The following is a 15,735-nucleotide window of genomic DNA, read 5'->3' as shown; positions in this document are numbered from 1 at the left end:
AACAACCAACCAACAAAACAAAACATTATATTTGAACCTTTCTCATAAGAGGATGTTATCTTTTGTGCATAATTTCGCTGTTAAAGTGAATTGATTCTATGTATTTCTCTTAAGTTTGCAGTATGACCTAGTTGTTATTTTTATTTTGAGATTTTAAACACTGTTTATTTTAAGTAGCTGTGATTTTGCTGTATAATGTATATTTATTAAGGATATCATCTAAATGCGTTAGAGAACCTATTATCTGTGTTAAAAGGTTTATTTTTGTTTTATATGCAGTTTGATTGGTAAAGGGCTTATGTTTATATGTATTATGTGATTTTCATTGTTAAAGGTTTTTTGTGTTATTGCTTCTTTTTGAAGGGTATTTTTGACAAGTGTAATTACGTATTTCATTTTTTTGAGTAAACGTTGTGACGTTTGTGTGGCAAGTAAAAGTTTCAAAGGTAAGAGGGTGTTAACATATTCCGCGTGTTTAGATTTTATTGCTTTAAAGTTAAAATTTACTGTCGCCTTGAGGGCAAGCTTAAAGTATGTAATAGAGGAAAGATAATACTTGTTTCGTTGTAACACAGGTTGTGAAAAGATTTCGACAGCAATGTCTTTCAAAGGTTTTTAAGGTGATATCTTGAAGTTAGAGCCTCACCTATGTTTGAAAGAGAATGACTTGTCACATTAGCGCTAGTCGCCCTTGGTAAATATGGTATTTTTTACAAAGTAAGGAAGTTTGAATTTGAACAGTCTTGTACACATTTTTGAAGAGCAAGCAGTTTGAAGGAAGATCCAGTAAAAGCGACAAACAAGTGTAACAACAGCAAGTACACTTTGTTTGAGAATCAATAAAGATTTCTTATTTTGTGCATCAGTCTCTTTTATTTCTCAGACTCTGTTATTCAAGGATTTAGTACGATTCCGCAATAATTATCCTGTTCGAATTGCCTAAATGTTTTTAACCTATTCCATCACTTCTATGTTAATTCAGTTCGACCGTACTATGCCACAGTAGTAACGTGGTTGTATGATATTGTTACGACAGCGGAAGTCACGTGACGCTGGTAACACGTCATGAGTTTCTAGAAGAATCGTGACCTTTCCTGGCAACTCTAGTCTTTTCTAGGCGCCCTATATCTTAGTATATAAGCCCGGCAAATAAAGCGGAGATAAAAAAGTGACGGCATAGAGAATAGCAGATAGAGAGATATAGAGAGAGATAATTGAGTCAAGCGAGCGGTAGTGACCGTAAGTAAAGTGCGCGAATCGTTGTGAATTATAGCGTGTGTTCAAATTAAAGTGACTGTGGAAATTAAGTGTATTGCAAAGTTGTATTGAGAAAGAATAAACTAGTTTTATTTAAGAAATGACTTGTATCGCTGAAGTTCCTCGGGAAGAATTTATACCGGAAATTAATAAACGACCAGAGACGTAACAATATGTTACGAATTAGGTAAAAAAACATTATACACTAAGGTTTCAATTTAATTATCGTTTTCAGCTACATTAAATTTTGAAAACACCTTAAGTTAATGTTGTTTCAAATTATAAGAAATTTTGTTGCTTTTCATGTGTTAATCCATTAATTACAATGGCTAATTTTATACCAATAGTAATGTATTAAGATTGCATGGTGATGACAGTCTTAATGATTCTGCTGAATTATTTTTGTCTTAATTTTTTATTATATTTTAGATTGTTGCGTGGTTTACCTGTTTCATTTGGTTTATTTTTGTTTGGAAATATTTAATATAAATGAAATGATTATTCTTATGTGAAGGGTGTTTTCTGATGCTCTTTTTATTTCACCGATAGACATTCTCACTGCGTTACTGACAGTATAGGAACAAACAACAACATTATGACATTGAGCCTTGAGGAAGCGCTGTAATCACTTCATCTACCCGGATGTATTCAGAAGAAGATGGCTTCTGGACAGGTATAATACATTATTTATTGTTACGAATTATGAAAAGGAAGAGCTATTACTGGCTACATGGTTAATTTATCATTTAATACTACTAACATTTTGATAAAATCGTAAATGTTTATTTTATAATAATGTATAATTTAGTATGGTAGTTATACAAGGCCGAAAACTAGTGACATAATGATTTACTTTACTCTTTAATATTTTAAACTTAATTTAAGAAAAAAATCCCCATAAAACAAAGTTTGTTTCCTAATAGTAATAAGGTGAATTTGCCAGTTCAGTTTTAATAAGTTTACAAGTGGATTCTCCCCCTTTTATGTTTATTGGGTGTAGATGATTATTTTAAATATAACTTATATGCTGTTTATGATAACATTAATTGTTACTATTACTACTAGCAACAGTATTTAGGTTTAAGTAACATCCTTATGTTGTTAGTAATAATAGGGAGGTAGGTCTCTTATCTGTGGTTCACAATATTAGTATTACTTTCTCTGACTGTTTACACCTGTACTGACCTGCTACAGGGTTCTCCCCAGAAAAATAGAGCCCTACAATCTGAGTGACATGGTTGCCATGTAACCATCTTATTTGAAAAAGTTTGCTGAAAGAATGCAGTTCAGCTTTGTTTTCATTGCTAACCACTGTTTTGTCATGTGATATGTGATAAAAATTGATACCGGAAATTTCTGAGTTAAATACTTAATACTTATCAAAAGTTTTGATTTGCTGTTGTTGTACTGAAAGCAAGTGGACAAGAGGTAATTTATTTTGTACTTGATCTAAGAGGCCTGCATCAAATGTAGATCTAAACTTTTTGATTTGTGCCCAGATCTGTCATCTAGACTAGATCAACCTCTCAGGTGTGCATCCTTCACTCAGTAATCTTGCCAACATACAACAATTAATACTGGTTGAACTTTATGCTTTGCTTCATTCCATGAGCATGATTGGTGTGTCATTAGTTATGTTCTCACAGACTGAAAAAAAAAACTTTCTTCAGTCTGCTAATGTAAACATGAACTACTATCTGTGCTAAACTTTCAGAAATTATTTTTATTAATTAATTCTTATTAGAAGGTATTGCTATTAATTAATTTTTATTACTCTGATATAATTTTGAACTGTAATCTGATCTAGGCTAGACAAGGGATGGAAAATGTTGGGTTATCATTTGTCACAAAGACATCATGGTGGTAATTTTTGATGAAGTATTTGTAGCTCTGTCTCAGAACTTTTGTTTCATTCTGAATAATATATTTTATGAGATTGATCATCAAAAAATTAACTAAAGCATGCAAAGATTTAGCCTACACAATGTGAGCTGTTATGATTGTTTCCTAAGAGGCAGACATGTGACCATGGCATTTAGGTAAATACAATTTCAGACTGGACATGCAAATGAAGCAGGTGCACTGGTTTAGGACTAAAAAGCTATAACATTTCAGGGCAGCAAGGAGCGTGTTTGTCTATTGAAGCTGTCCCATCCACTTCAAAAATTAAAAACAAACTTAAATTCAGCACTTTAATTCATTTAAATATTTATAAAACCTGTCCTTAAATTTACCTCATCCACCACATCTGAAGACAATCCATTCTAAAGGCCAACCACCATGTTAGAAAAGTAGAGCTATCTAAGCTGAAGATGACACCAGGCTGCCCAAGTTTATATTTGTGTCCTCTTGTCCTAACATTCTTAAATACAAAAATGATGATGCATCAGTTAACTCAGTTCCATTAACCTCAATCAGATAGTTTCTAACTCTTCTTTTTTCAAGAGAAAGTTTTAAGAGATTTTAACTTGGTCTTGTATGACAATCTTCCACTCTAGGTACCTTAATAGCCCTCGTGTAAACCGTTTCCAACAATTTGATGATTTTCTTAAGTTAAGGAGCTCAAATGATAGACATATCTTAATCTATGTACACACAATAACGATCATATTACTCTTGTATTACTGTGCCAGAAGTATATAAACAATGAGGACTATTTTTACTATGCATGAAAACAGCTTTTCTTATGCTTGAAACCTGATAAATAGCTTATTAGTGGCACAGTTGCTTGTGAAAAAGGAGAGTGTTGGACATATTTTAAAATAGTGTGTCATTACTTGTGCTAAAAATGTCTGGGGAAATCCCTGTAATATATCATATATTCCTTCCATAGTGCAAATATTAATGCCTAATGTGTCTTACATTTGCATCTGTCATCTAAGGTATGAAGGCCTAAACAAACATTATAACACAAATTAATTGTAAACCTTTATCTTTTGCCACTTTTACATATTTCATGATTTCTTATGTTAATCTTGACTTCTTGCTATTTATCCATTTTTTTCCCATTTCCACTTTGTGCTTTGCATTATACTGGTAGACATCTATGTTTGTTCATATAACAAAAATGACAAAATACATGCTGAAAAGATCGAGATTTGCAGTAAATGTGAGGTATTGATTATAGACCTTAGTGTTTTATCTTTCACTCACATTAACTTTGTGAGCATGAAAACTATATATACTATAATGCTGAATGTACTAAGTGTATTTTCTTAAAATTTGGAAAGCTTTTAGTAAACATTACAGGTCTTTGGTACACGAAATAAATCAAATTTGTTAACAAAGTATTTTTTATTACAGATTTGTCTGTGACTTTAGTGAGTCAGTCTGTCACTGTTACTAGTGTATGAACTTTTTTCATATTTCATTTATGGACTCTCTAGAACCTCATCAAAAGTGTTTTATCCAGTAAAACTTTATATTTTATCTGATCTTTTCTCTACCCTAACAGTAACTGTAGCAAAATAGCAAATAAGCATTGTAGAGTAAAATGAAAAGTTGGCATTTCCTCTTTTTTCTCTCTATAGAATGACTGAATATTGTAAAATGAAATAATACAGAGTTTATTCTTGCAGCTAAAGCTGATGGACTTTTCAAATTGGGGTTCATTTAGTTTTACTGCTGTACAGTTACACTTAAACCTTCTCAAAGTACACTGAAAGCTGTTTATCAAAGGATCAGGTTACAAACACCCCACAATCAAATTACAATCAGGCCTTGCATGTTAGTATATTGGGTGTTATGAAAAATGTTTTATATATTCATTTTTTTCCATTTGAATTTTCTTGTCTAACCTTAATAAACTTTTAATTTTAAAATTTAAGTTACTTTTATAGTAATAAGTAAAAATATAAATAAAGAAATTTAGTAATTATATTTGGACTTCTGGTCTTTTGACAGATGAAATACTGTAGGCATACTTTTTTATGATGATATTGGCGTTTCAAAATGTTATTAATTTTTATTTCAAATATGTAATTTAAACAACAAAACATTATCATACACAAAAAAATGCCTTAAAATTACTATAATTTAACTAGCTTTCTAATCAAGCTATAAATATATTTAAAAAATTCCATTAGATGGTTAAGCCAAACATCACAGAGGTAAACAATGAAACTGAAGCTAAATATTTCTTAACCTTGTACCTAAAGAAACTAGCCTTCAAATGAACCTTGTAATGAACAATCTGCTCTTTCTGTTACAAATAATCAAAAAGCAAATGTTGAAGAGAATATATTACCTTTTTGAAAGTCAATGAGATAGGAAGGGCATGGCATGTAAGTTTTACTTTTATATCTCAGTAAAGCAAGAAGCTTGGAAGGCATAGATTTACATTATGGTTTAGCAGTACCTATTGTATTAGTGTGTAATTGTTTAACATTCAGAATTTTACATAAAGGTAGAAGTAAAATTTAAAATGGGTAATTTGGAGTGAAGAAGCAACATGTGATACAGAGAAGTAAAGACTGGAAATGTATTTTCTTTTGAAATTTAAAGATTAAACTTATAATAAAGTTGTTTAATTAAATTTTGACTGTAATTATTTAAAAAGGTTGTGTCTTATGCACTTTGACTCATCTCGGCTCATAAGGTTAATCCAAAATTACAATTAAATTTGAGGATAAAACAATTCAATAGGTTACCTAATGATTATGTAGTAATCACTTTATCTTGTAATCACTTTAAGATACATGATTGTGTAGTGGACCAGTGTTTTACATTTTTGGAAGATAAGTGACTGTATAGTGGAACAGTATTTTCTCTTAAGATACATGATTGTGTAGTGGAGCAGTGTTTTAAATTTTTGGAAGATAAGTGACTGTGCAGTGGAACAGTATTTTCTCTTAAGATACATGATTGTGTAGTGGAGCAGTGTTTTACATTTCTGGAAGATAACTGACTGTGTAGTGGAACAGTATTTTCTCTTAAGATACATGATTGTGTAGTGGAGCAGTGTTTTACATTTCTGGAAGATAACTGACTGTGTAGTGGAACAGTATTTTCTCTTAAGATGCATGATTGTGTAGCGGAGCAGTGTTTTACATTTCTGCAAGATAACTGACTGTGTAGCGGAACAGTGTTTTTGTTTCTTAAGATGCATGATTGTGTAGTGGAGGAGTGTTTTACATTTCTGGGATATGCAGATTGTAATCAGAGCCCAATGATGATCTTAAGTTAATACTGTTTTAAAGTATGGACATAAATAAAGCCATATTACCTGTTTATTGCTCTATGATGCAGACTTTAACACATTAAAAAAGTGGGTAAAATATGCTCGTGTATTCAAATATTAAATTGTATAGCACGAGTAATACAGAGGAATACATAGAAAGAAGTTCAATAACAGTTTTTAATGCTGGGTTTAGATTGACTGTACATGTCTACTGTGTAATCCTAAGAAAGAGTGAATGTTAGTGGGCTTGTGTTGACTGTACATGTCTACTGTGTAATCCTAAGAAAGAGTGAATGTTAGTGGGCTTGTGTTGACTATACATGTCTACTGTGTAGTCCTAAGAAAGAGTGAATGTTCGTGGGCTTGTGTTAACTGTACATGTCTACTGTGTAGTCCTAAGAAAGAGTGAATGTTAGTGGGCTTGTGTTGACTGTACATGTCTACTGTGTAGTCCCAAGAAAGAATGAACATCAGTGGGTTTAGATTGGTTGTACATTTCTACTGTATAGTTGTAGGAAAGAGTGAATATTAGTGGATTTAGATTGACTGTACATGTCTACTGTGTAGTCCTAAGTAAAAGTGAATGTTAATTGGTTTAGAGTGACTGCACATGCCTATTATGGTCTTTCCAAAACATACATAACTCTGCACACTCTACAGCTATTACTCGACTACTAGGGTTTTCTTTCCTTTGCCCATTTAATCATTAGTCTAATTTTTTTCTTGCTTGTTCCAGTTTTTTTATACCCCACTTAATTTGACCACCATTTCTCATCTCTATGACTGATTGTTTATTATGTCTAGTGAGGGGCTTGAAGTGTTATGTTTCCAGCACTAAAGATTTTAGAGGTGTTAAACAATGGCTTTTTATTCATTGGGACCCTCCAGTCTCCCGGGATTTATCCACAGTTAACTTGACTGGGTGGGTGTGAAAATCGATTCATATTGCTTATTCTGGGCTCTCTTTGGAGGTGAGGAGACTTCTGCAAGTCAGGTCTCATCAGATTCATCACATTTCAATTTCCTTAGCAGCCTGGTTGAATAGCTCACTGGAGAACATTGTGTGAGCTTATGTGTTGACCTCCCTCAATACATTTATCTCACATTATTTGCATGATCTGGCAGTATCATCCTCTGAGAGTTTTCAACTATCCCCTGTAGCTATATTAACCACATCTGCTAGATTATAAAGATGGGGCAGTATTTTCATGACTAATCTCATCTCTTCTTTCCTTTCCAGGGACCTCTACCTCTTTTTTTTCACAGGATCCCTCTCTGTTGCAAGTGTTGCCCAGTCAGGTGTGCTTTTATCAAACCAAATTTGTACTAGCAACCCTTACCACAATTTACTTTATCTAGGTTGCAACAGGTTCTGTGGAAATGAGGTGTTTCATAAGACCATCTAGAGGCAGACCAGGTGGTATTAATGTACTATACTGGACTGTCATTCATGAGAAAAGTATAAGGAGATCTTGCTCTTCCCTGCCAATCATTGCATTGAATAGATCAGGGTCAGTATGCTTTTAAAAATTTTCTGAACTTGGTTCACCTATTGCACTGTTTCCAAAGCACTGTTTGCACCCCCCCCCCATATTCTACTAGTTGAGATAGGGAATCCTTACCAGTTCTGGTTTCCAGTTACTGGGGTGGTGGACAGAAGTTATTCCTTCAAAGTGTTTTAGTGGCTTTCCTCCACTCTTCGAGAAGTAGGTGAAGTTGGGGGCACAGCCTATGTGGGAGCCTGTACGTAATACTGGTTCAGATTTGATGCTCATCTATCCAGTTGGGTTGAGCATTGCCCTTCTTTTTGGTCAATATTGGTTCAGTACATTGTTCGTGGAAGAGGGTCAATTGTCTCCTTGTAATTCCGAATGTAGAGTAGTCCCATTCTAGGTTGAGCACTGTTTGTTCCTCCCCATAATTCCAGGGACGAGTGAAATTTACCTTGCCCACAAGTTAAGGAGTGATAATGAGTATTCATAATTCCAGACCAGATGAGTTCTGCTTCCTCAGGTTGAGTATCCCATCATTCCCAGTTGGGGGTGTTGCCTTTCGGAGTTATTCAGGTTGAAAAGAGGGTGTGTCCACCTCTGTGTTGCTTACCTTCTTCTTGTTATTCTGGTGGCTTGGATTGCATCACTCTCTAGCTACAGGTTTGGATCCACTCACAAATATATCTATTGCAGTCCAAATGCCCTAGTCACCAACATGGGATTTAGGGACCATGGCCATAAAATTCTAACCCTGAGCAGTGGGACCTCAGCCACCTAGTTTGGACCTAGCCAATGGTGATGATGGATTACGTCAAATTTCATCTTAGTGCATGATTTAGTTTCCAGATGAAGAGCATACCTGTTCTAGATGTAGTGCAGTTCCCCACTATGGTGATAATCTTTTATTGGCACGACCACAATCTTTGCAGATGCATTCTGTATGGATAATGCTCTCACCAGCCCCTCCACCTTATCAATGTGAGATTCTAGCTTTAGGGTTAGCAGAGTTAAGTATGTTTGGAAGTTAACATTTTCTTAAATCAAAAATGTATTCCTGGTAATACTTTCCACCTCTCACACTCTCCTGCCCTTCTTCCCCACTAAGAGCCGGTGTTAGAGAATGCGGATTGGGTCAGTCTAGAAAAAGTGATATTATCTGAAGTAGGTGCTTATATACAGTACCAAGAAAAAGGGCGTACTGACGTAGGTGGAGAGTGTCATGAGACAGATATTGCCAAGAGCAATTAAATGTAGTATAAAAACTAGAACAAGCTAGTAAATATCAGACTAATGCTTAGATGGGCAAAGGAACCCTAGTAGCCCAGTAATAACTGTAGTGTGAGTGGAGTTAAGTATGAGAGGTGGTAAGTATTAGTGAAAATATATTTTAGATTTAAGAAAATGTTAACTTTTCTTGGTAAAAGTCTACTGTTCAGTCTTTCTAGGTAAAAGTGAATATTAGTGGGCTTAGAATGAATGTATATGTGTATTATGTAGGTTTTTGTAATATAGTTTTTATTAGTAGGTATGTGAAAATAGTATTTATTTCTTATGAAACTTTTCTTTAAACTTAAATATTTAAAAGTGTGTTATCACTGTTATTAATGCATGTTGTTTATTTTCGGGGGGGAGACAATTCTGCTGTGTATCAATGAAGGATTTTTTAAAAACGTTATTCTTGTTGAATGAGTTGAAAAAAGATGTGGCTGGTACTTATGAAGGAATTTTTATTGAATTAGAATCACAGTATGAATGATGCAAATAGAGGACCAGTTAGCTGTCGTAAAGTGTTTATCCAGCGAGACTATTCTGAAGGAACAAATGTTAAGTTTCAAACAAAGTTTCCACAAGAACTGGAAGGCTTGGTAAGACTTTCCTAAGAGTACTTGTGTTATGTTGGAAATATATGAAATATAGTAAAAGCATCACTTAACCTTGAGTAAGTGAGATTAATCATGTTAATAAATAACTTTATTTTAGAAAGGAATTATAAATAAAACTTTAACTATTTTCATCTAATTATCTTAATTTTTCCTATTGATTTTGAATTTAGTTAGAAGACTATTCCTATATATTATTGGTAGTAACTGTACATTATTAATCAGGGTCATGGAGTAGAAAAGTAAAGATTCAATCCTTTTATAATTTGTCTCAAAAAGTTTTGGAGGCATTTGTGATATGAGGGTAGGGAAGTGACAGAGGGAGACGAGTTTTACCCTTAATTCAAATATAGGTGTGTCTAGTCAAGCCTATAAGTTGTTTTAACATTATACTTGACCATCTAGTCCCATTGTTTATAAAAGTAATATTACTTCAGTATGCATACACGTGTTATCCAGTTATCCTTGAATATTTGTTGGATGTCTCTTAATGAGTATAAATTTCACAAATCCAAAGTCACTGCTGGAATTTATTTTGCCCCAAGACATGAAGAAAACAGACTGGTATGACTGTATAAATATTTACAGGGAAGGTTTCTCAGTAAGACATATTGACCCTCTTCTAAAAATTTGTGTACCTTTGAAAAGATTTCAATAAGCATTTTATACCTTTTTAAAAACATAATAAACATTGTTTACTTGATGAAAGTCCTGATTCTTATCAACTCTCATTGTGTGTAACTTTCTTTGTTTTTTCGGTATGACCAAGATATCAGTTAAGAGCAACAATGATTGTGACAGATACATTTTAAATATAAACACTTAGAATTGAAAAATTGTGAATTACATTATAGCATTCCTTCAAATCTCTATCTGAGATATTTGCGATTGATGTTTGTCGTGTGCTGTTTCACAGTTCTAACGTTCTCCTCTTTCCTGACTATTCATTTTTGCCAAAGACTTCTGCTACTAGTGAGGATAATTCCACTTTTTTTCCATTTCATTCTCTTCTTCTTCCCACTTTTATGGCTGTTCTGATCTTGACTTCCTACTATGTCTGGTCCCGCCCCTCCAATGGTATCTAACTTGCACTGCTCCCTTCCATGTTTTGCTTAATTGTTTTGTTTATTCCATGGAATTCTTCTGTGTCCTAGGACCTCTCTCCCATTACCCTTACAAGTTGGATTTGCCAATGAATTAGGCTGGTGTATTCTTCCCTTTCATCTGTGGAGTGTTGCCTTTTTCAGTTATCTTCTCATCAAATTATTCACCTCATCATGACTGTGGCTGCCTATTTTTGGTTTTTTTAGAGGTCATAATCAGGGCTGGTATGTGGACTACACCTCATACCTTTGTTTCAAATTATTTACATCACTTGGTAGTTTCTTGGTCAGTGGGTTTTCGTTTACCTCCAGTTGCCATCTTATACATCATGGTGTCGTTATGACTGGTGTATACTATGTTTTGTTATTTCTTTATTTACAGGGGTCTTTTTTCTAGTGTATTGTGGATCCCACTCTGTGATGAGTGATACCTGACCAGGTATATATATATTTTTTAAAATCTGCACTATCCATCCTGTGATCATGCTTGATGTCAATTATGTTGTAGCCTATAGTGGACCTGATGTACAATTCCAGATGCTGCTAGATTTTGGTTGTGTGTCTCCATTCAATTGTCATCTATGCTGAAACAATTATGTCACAGGATTATGTATACATATCATAGAGATGGGGTGTTCCATAGATATACTAGTAGTTCTCTTTAGTGATCTTTTGCTTTATAAATATGTTTGTCCCAGACACAGATGAATAAAGCAGACAGGGATTTCTGCCCATCTCTGTTGCTTCGTGGCATTGAGATTCTTCATACTATGGACCTGATGTGCAACTTCAGATGCTGCCGGATGTTGGTTGATTGATTCCATTGATGTGGTAGCTCTGCTTTTCAAAATAGGGTATCTTGGTCATCTGTTGCACTGTCTCTGGTGATGTGGTCCTCTGGACTCTTCGGTGTGTTTTTCCCTCCTTTCTTCTTGTGGAATATGAGAGTCCTTGCCACTTACCAGTTCCTACCTGCTGGGGTGGTGGACCATGGATGCCTGTCCTTCTGAGAGATGCATCATGCCACTCAGTTGAGAGTAGGGCAGTGGCATTCTGTGAGTGTTGATGGCGTATAGCACTTACTACTTCACAACTTATGTACAATTCCATATGCTGACAGGTTTTGGTTGTAGCACTATGCCATATTCATATATATGGCAGATTGCTTTTTCCCACTATGGCATTCCTCCTTCATACCATCAGTGGGTCTGGTGTTGGTCAGAGATGGCCTGGTCATTATTGGAATCATGTGTTGATTGTGGGATGCTCTGACTATATATATTATGACTATATATATATATATTGCAGTTTGCCCCTCAGGATGAGATATTACTCCTACCTACAATCCTCTGGATGCAGTTCCCGGGGGATCAGTTGTTGGTTGGAGATGGTCCAGTTAAATAAGTCCTCACATGTGTTCTGGCTAGTATCCCTCTTCCTCCTTTTGCTTTGGTGAAAAAATCCCATTGTTGTCAAGTTTTAGACTGGAGATGCACCCCAGGTTTGCAGTTCCTTTAGCTGCCATTTGTTGGATGTTGGTTCTTGGCGAATCTGGTGTTGGTTGTAGCTGGATGCAGCACATGTATTCACACTTGTATATGGTTGGGTGTCCTCTTCCTACTGCTTACTGGAAGAGACATATCCAATTCTGCCAGGTTTTGGACCAGAGGTGTCATCTTACCAAGGTTTTCCACCTTCCTACCATCTGTCGGATGTTGGTTTGTGGTGGATAAGGTGTTGGTTGGGTTGGAAGTGTGTGTGCAAGTGGAGATGGAGATAGAACCTCTATTTATAGTAAAAAAAAACTGCTTATAAAGCTACTGATGTAATAATTAGTATTACATCATCCAGGAAACATAACATGCATTAGAACTTCAAAAAAGATGATTATTTCAAAGAAAAGTCTGAAATTTTTCACCACTATAATTTCACAGTTTGATGTAGTCTTAAATGTTTATGATGCAACCCATCAAATACTAGCTCATTGTAATGACGTATTACAGGTAACATGTCATTGTAATGACGTGTTACCTGTAATAGAAATATAAAATTAGGCAGTGCTAGTCATGAGTAAAAAATGTTTTTGGTAGATTATCCTCAGGCTAGTCCAAATGACTAATTTATTAAATATTACAAATATATATATACATATCTACAAAAGGTATGAGGGAAATATATACAGACATTCTTTTATATTGTAGGTACAATATATTCTATGTTCTTAAGTAACATTTGATAATGCTAGTGGGTATTCAGATTAACTTACTTAATCACTTATTTAGATTCCTAATCTTAGCAGTTTAAAATTACTTTATAAAATGTGTAATTCACCACTGTTGTTTATTATTATTATTATTGATTTATATTTTGAGTATGTAACTTGTAGTATTGGTTTATGTTTAATTGATTGTGGAAGTTGTTAGCTTGTAATTAACTTGTTTCCATCACAGATTGACAAACAGACCTTCGAGCATACTCTCACGACATTGAATGCTATATATGCAGAAGCAGAAAAAATAAGTGGAAGAACTATATGTGAGGGTTGTTTTGCCTGTTTAACTGCCTACCTTCTTTATTTATGTATTGAGACACATTATGAAAAGGTAAAGTGAATGCTGTGTTTCTTTTAAAGGTAGGCTAATGTAATGGACACTTTAAAATTCTCATTAAGTTTTGTACACTGGAATAAAATGAGAAGTATAACTTTTATTTGCTATACAACACTTAGATTTTATGTAGGAGTATATATATATGTTACTGCTTTTATTCAGACATGTTTTTTTGATTTATGGGAATTTTCCACTTATTGTTTTAACCTTTCATTACTATTCGTCATGTACTTTTCTTGATTATATGAAAGAACAGTACTAAATGTGAAAACTATGAGTTAGAACTTTCATTTGAATTATCTTTAATTTGATTTTCTTTTAATTGACTTTGAACTTTTGGTAAAAGTTTAGAAAAAACTACCTTTATGCTCTAATATCAAACAGTTGTGTATATTAACCCTGATGAAGCTGCAAAGATGGTTGAAATAAAATTATTCTTTTATATCTATCTGGAGCGTAAAGGTCGTTTTTTCTAAACTTTTATCAAAATGTATAAATCCCTCCAGTATGCACAACAAATTTTGAACTTTTGGAACACACGTTCCACTGTCTATTCCTGTTGTTTCATCCAGTTCCCTCCAAGGTTGTCATTGGGCCTATGTTCCATCACCATTCTGGACTCTTCTTATTTCTAACTAATGAAAAATATATATCTTCTATGTATTTTACAAAAATGGACCACCACCACAACAGAACAGTTCATAGATCAAGTGGTTTATGTTCCAACATTTCTGACATTGTCTGAGATTTTTAACACTCCTTTACAGGAATCATCCAGTATTGTAATGGTGACTGGAGATGTACCTATGGTCAGTGATATTATTGCTATTGTGCACCACATGGCTGGTTCCATTTTAATTTAGGATTCCTGACATTCTGCTTCTGTCCTGCACCCATATTGTGTTTCACCATTCTTACATTCTGTTTACCATGGTGACACTTCAGCACTATACAAAAGATTCTTTTGACATTTTTATTCTGGTTTACCTGTTCTCCTAACCACAAATACCACAATAACATTGGACAAAGAGCATTCCCTGCTTGAGATGGATGCAGTCTTCCACTGAGTGCTGCCCCACTAGGTTAACCCTCACCTTGTGAATGTCACACCCCACAGGCTTTCCCTTTCTGATGCTGTTTTCATAAAGGAGCTCATCTTGAAAATTGTTTTCTCTGCACTTGTTCTTCCACCATCTTCCTTGTGAGATTCAAGTTCTTTACCGTGCATAGAGGGGAGTATCATTTCTAAAGTTAATATTTTCCTTACCTGAAAATGTATTTCAGACAGATACTCATCCCTCTAAACCACCTCACACACTTCCTCCTCACTTTCAGTGCATTTAATTTGCCTCTCTAAGAATAAGCTTACGTTTAAATGGAGATCACTGTGCATGAAAGGTGTGTCACCTTCGTGTTGGTCGAAGGCTATAGTCTGATGATGATCAAAGGTAGGGGTGGGAGCTTTGTTAAAGGCTTGAGACATGTGCATGAATTTTCATGGCAGTGCTAGTGAGGTAATAACTAGATGTGTCTAGGGGAAAACATAGTATGATGTACTGTCATTTTAACTAACCTTTTTTTTTCTGTGTACTTACTGATCATCTCATGTATGTTTCTCCAATAACGTATGTATAAAGGATTGCTTATGGGTCAACTTTGATATACAATGTTGTATGACTTAGCCATATGTAACACTCAAAATGAGCATTCTCCCCAAGATTGAAATTACATGGCATGGAAATCTCAGTTTATGGATCATAACAAATCAGAATGGTGCTGAAACAATCACTAAGTCATATAAGATTATGTATTATTTGCTTGAGAAAGTATGATTACAGTAGCTTTCTTTTCTATCATAAATTTGATGTAATGTACATTAGATAGTTTTTTATTTGTTGGTCCAACCATGTGTATACAGTTAAATATGCTACATAAGATAGTTCTTCATTTATTGGTCCAACCATGTGTATACAGTTAAATATGCTACATAAGATAGTTCTTCATTTGTTGGTCCAACCATGTGTACACAGTTAAATATGCTACATAAGATAGTTCTTCATTTGTTGGTCCAACCATGTGTATACAGTTAAATATGTTACATAAGATAGTTCTTCATTTATTGGTCCAATCATGTGTATATAGTTAAGTCTACTACATAAGATAGTTCTTCATTTGTTGGTCCAACCATGTGTATACAGTTAAATATGTTACATA

At 34.3% G+C, this 15,735-nt stretch overlaps 1 protein-coding gene across 1 annotated transcript in view; it reads left to right on the top strand.

Annotated features, from left to right (window-relative positions):
* Positions 1-1,808: 1,808 nt before the first annotated feature.
* LOC106464468 (golgin subfamily A member 7-like) overlaps positions 1,809-15,735 on the top strand; it is a 19,277-nt gene continuing 5,350 nt past the window's right edge. The window contains exons 1-3 of the mRNA XM_013924614.2: positions 1,809-1,930; positions 9,669-9,794; positions 13,363-13,515. Coding sequence (XP_013780068.1) covers positions 1,916-1,930; positions 9,669-9,794; positions 13,363-13,515 — 294 coding nt within the window. The 5' untranslated portion in view covers positions 1,809-1,915. The remainder of the gene's footprint in view (positions 1,931-9,668; positions 9,795-13,362; positions 13,516-15,735) is intronic.

The sequence above is a fragment of the Limulus polyphemus genome, unplaced genomic scaffold (genome assembly GCF_000517525.1).
Source record: "Limulus polyphemus unplaced genomic scaffold, Limulus_polyphemus-2.1.2 Scaffold1661, whole genome shotgun sequence".
Lineage (NCBI taxonomy): Eukaryota > Metazoa > Arthropoda > Merostomata > Xiphosura > Limulidae > Limulus > Limulus polyphemus.
This window is presented reverse-complemented; position numbering and strand designations above follow the sequence as displayed.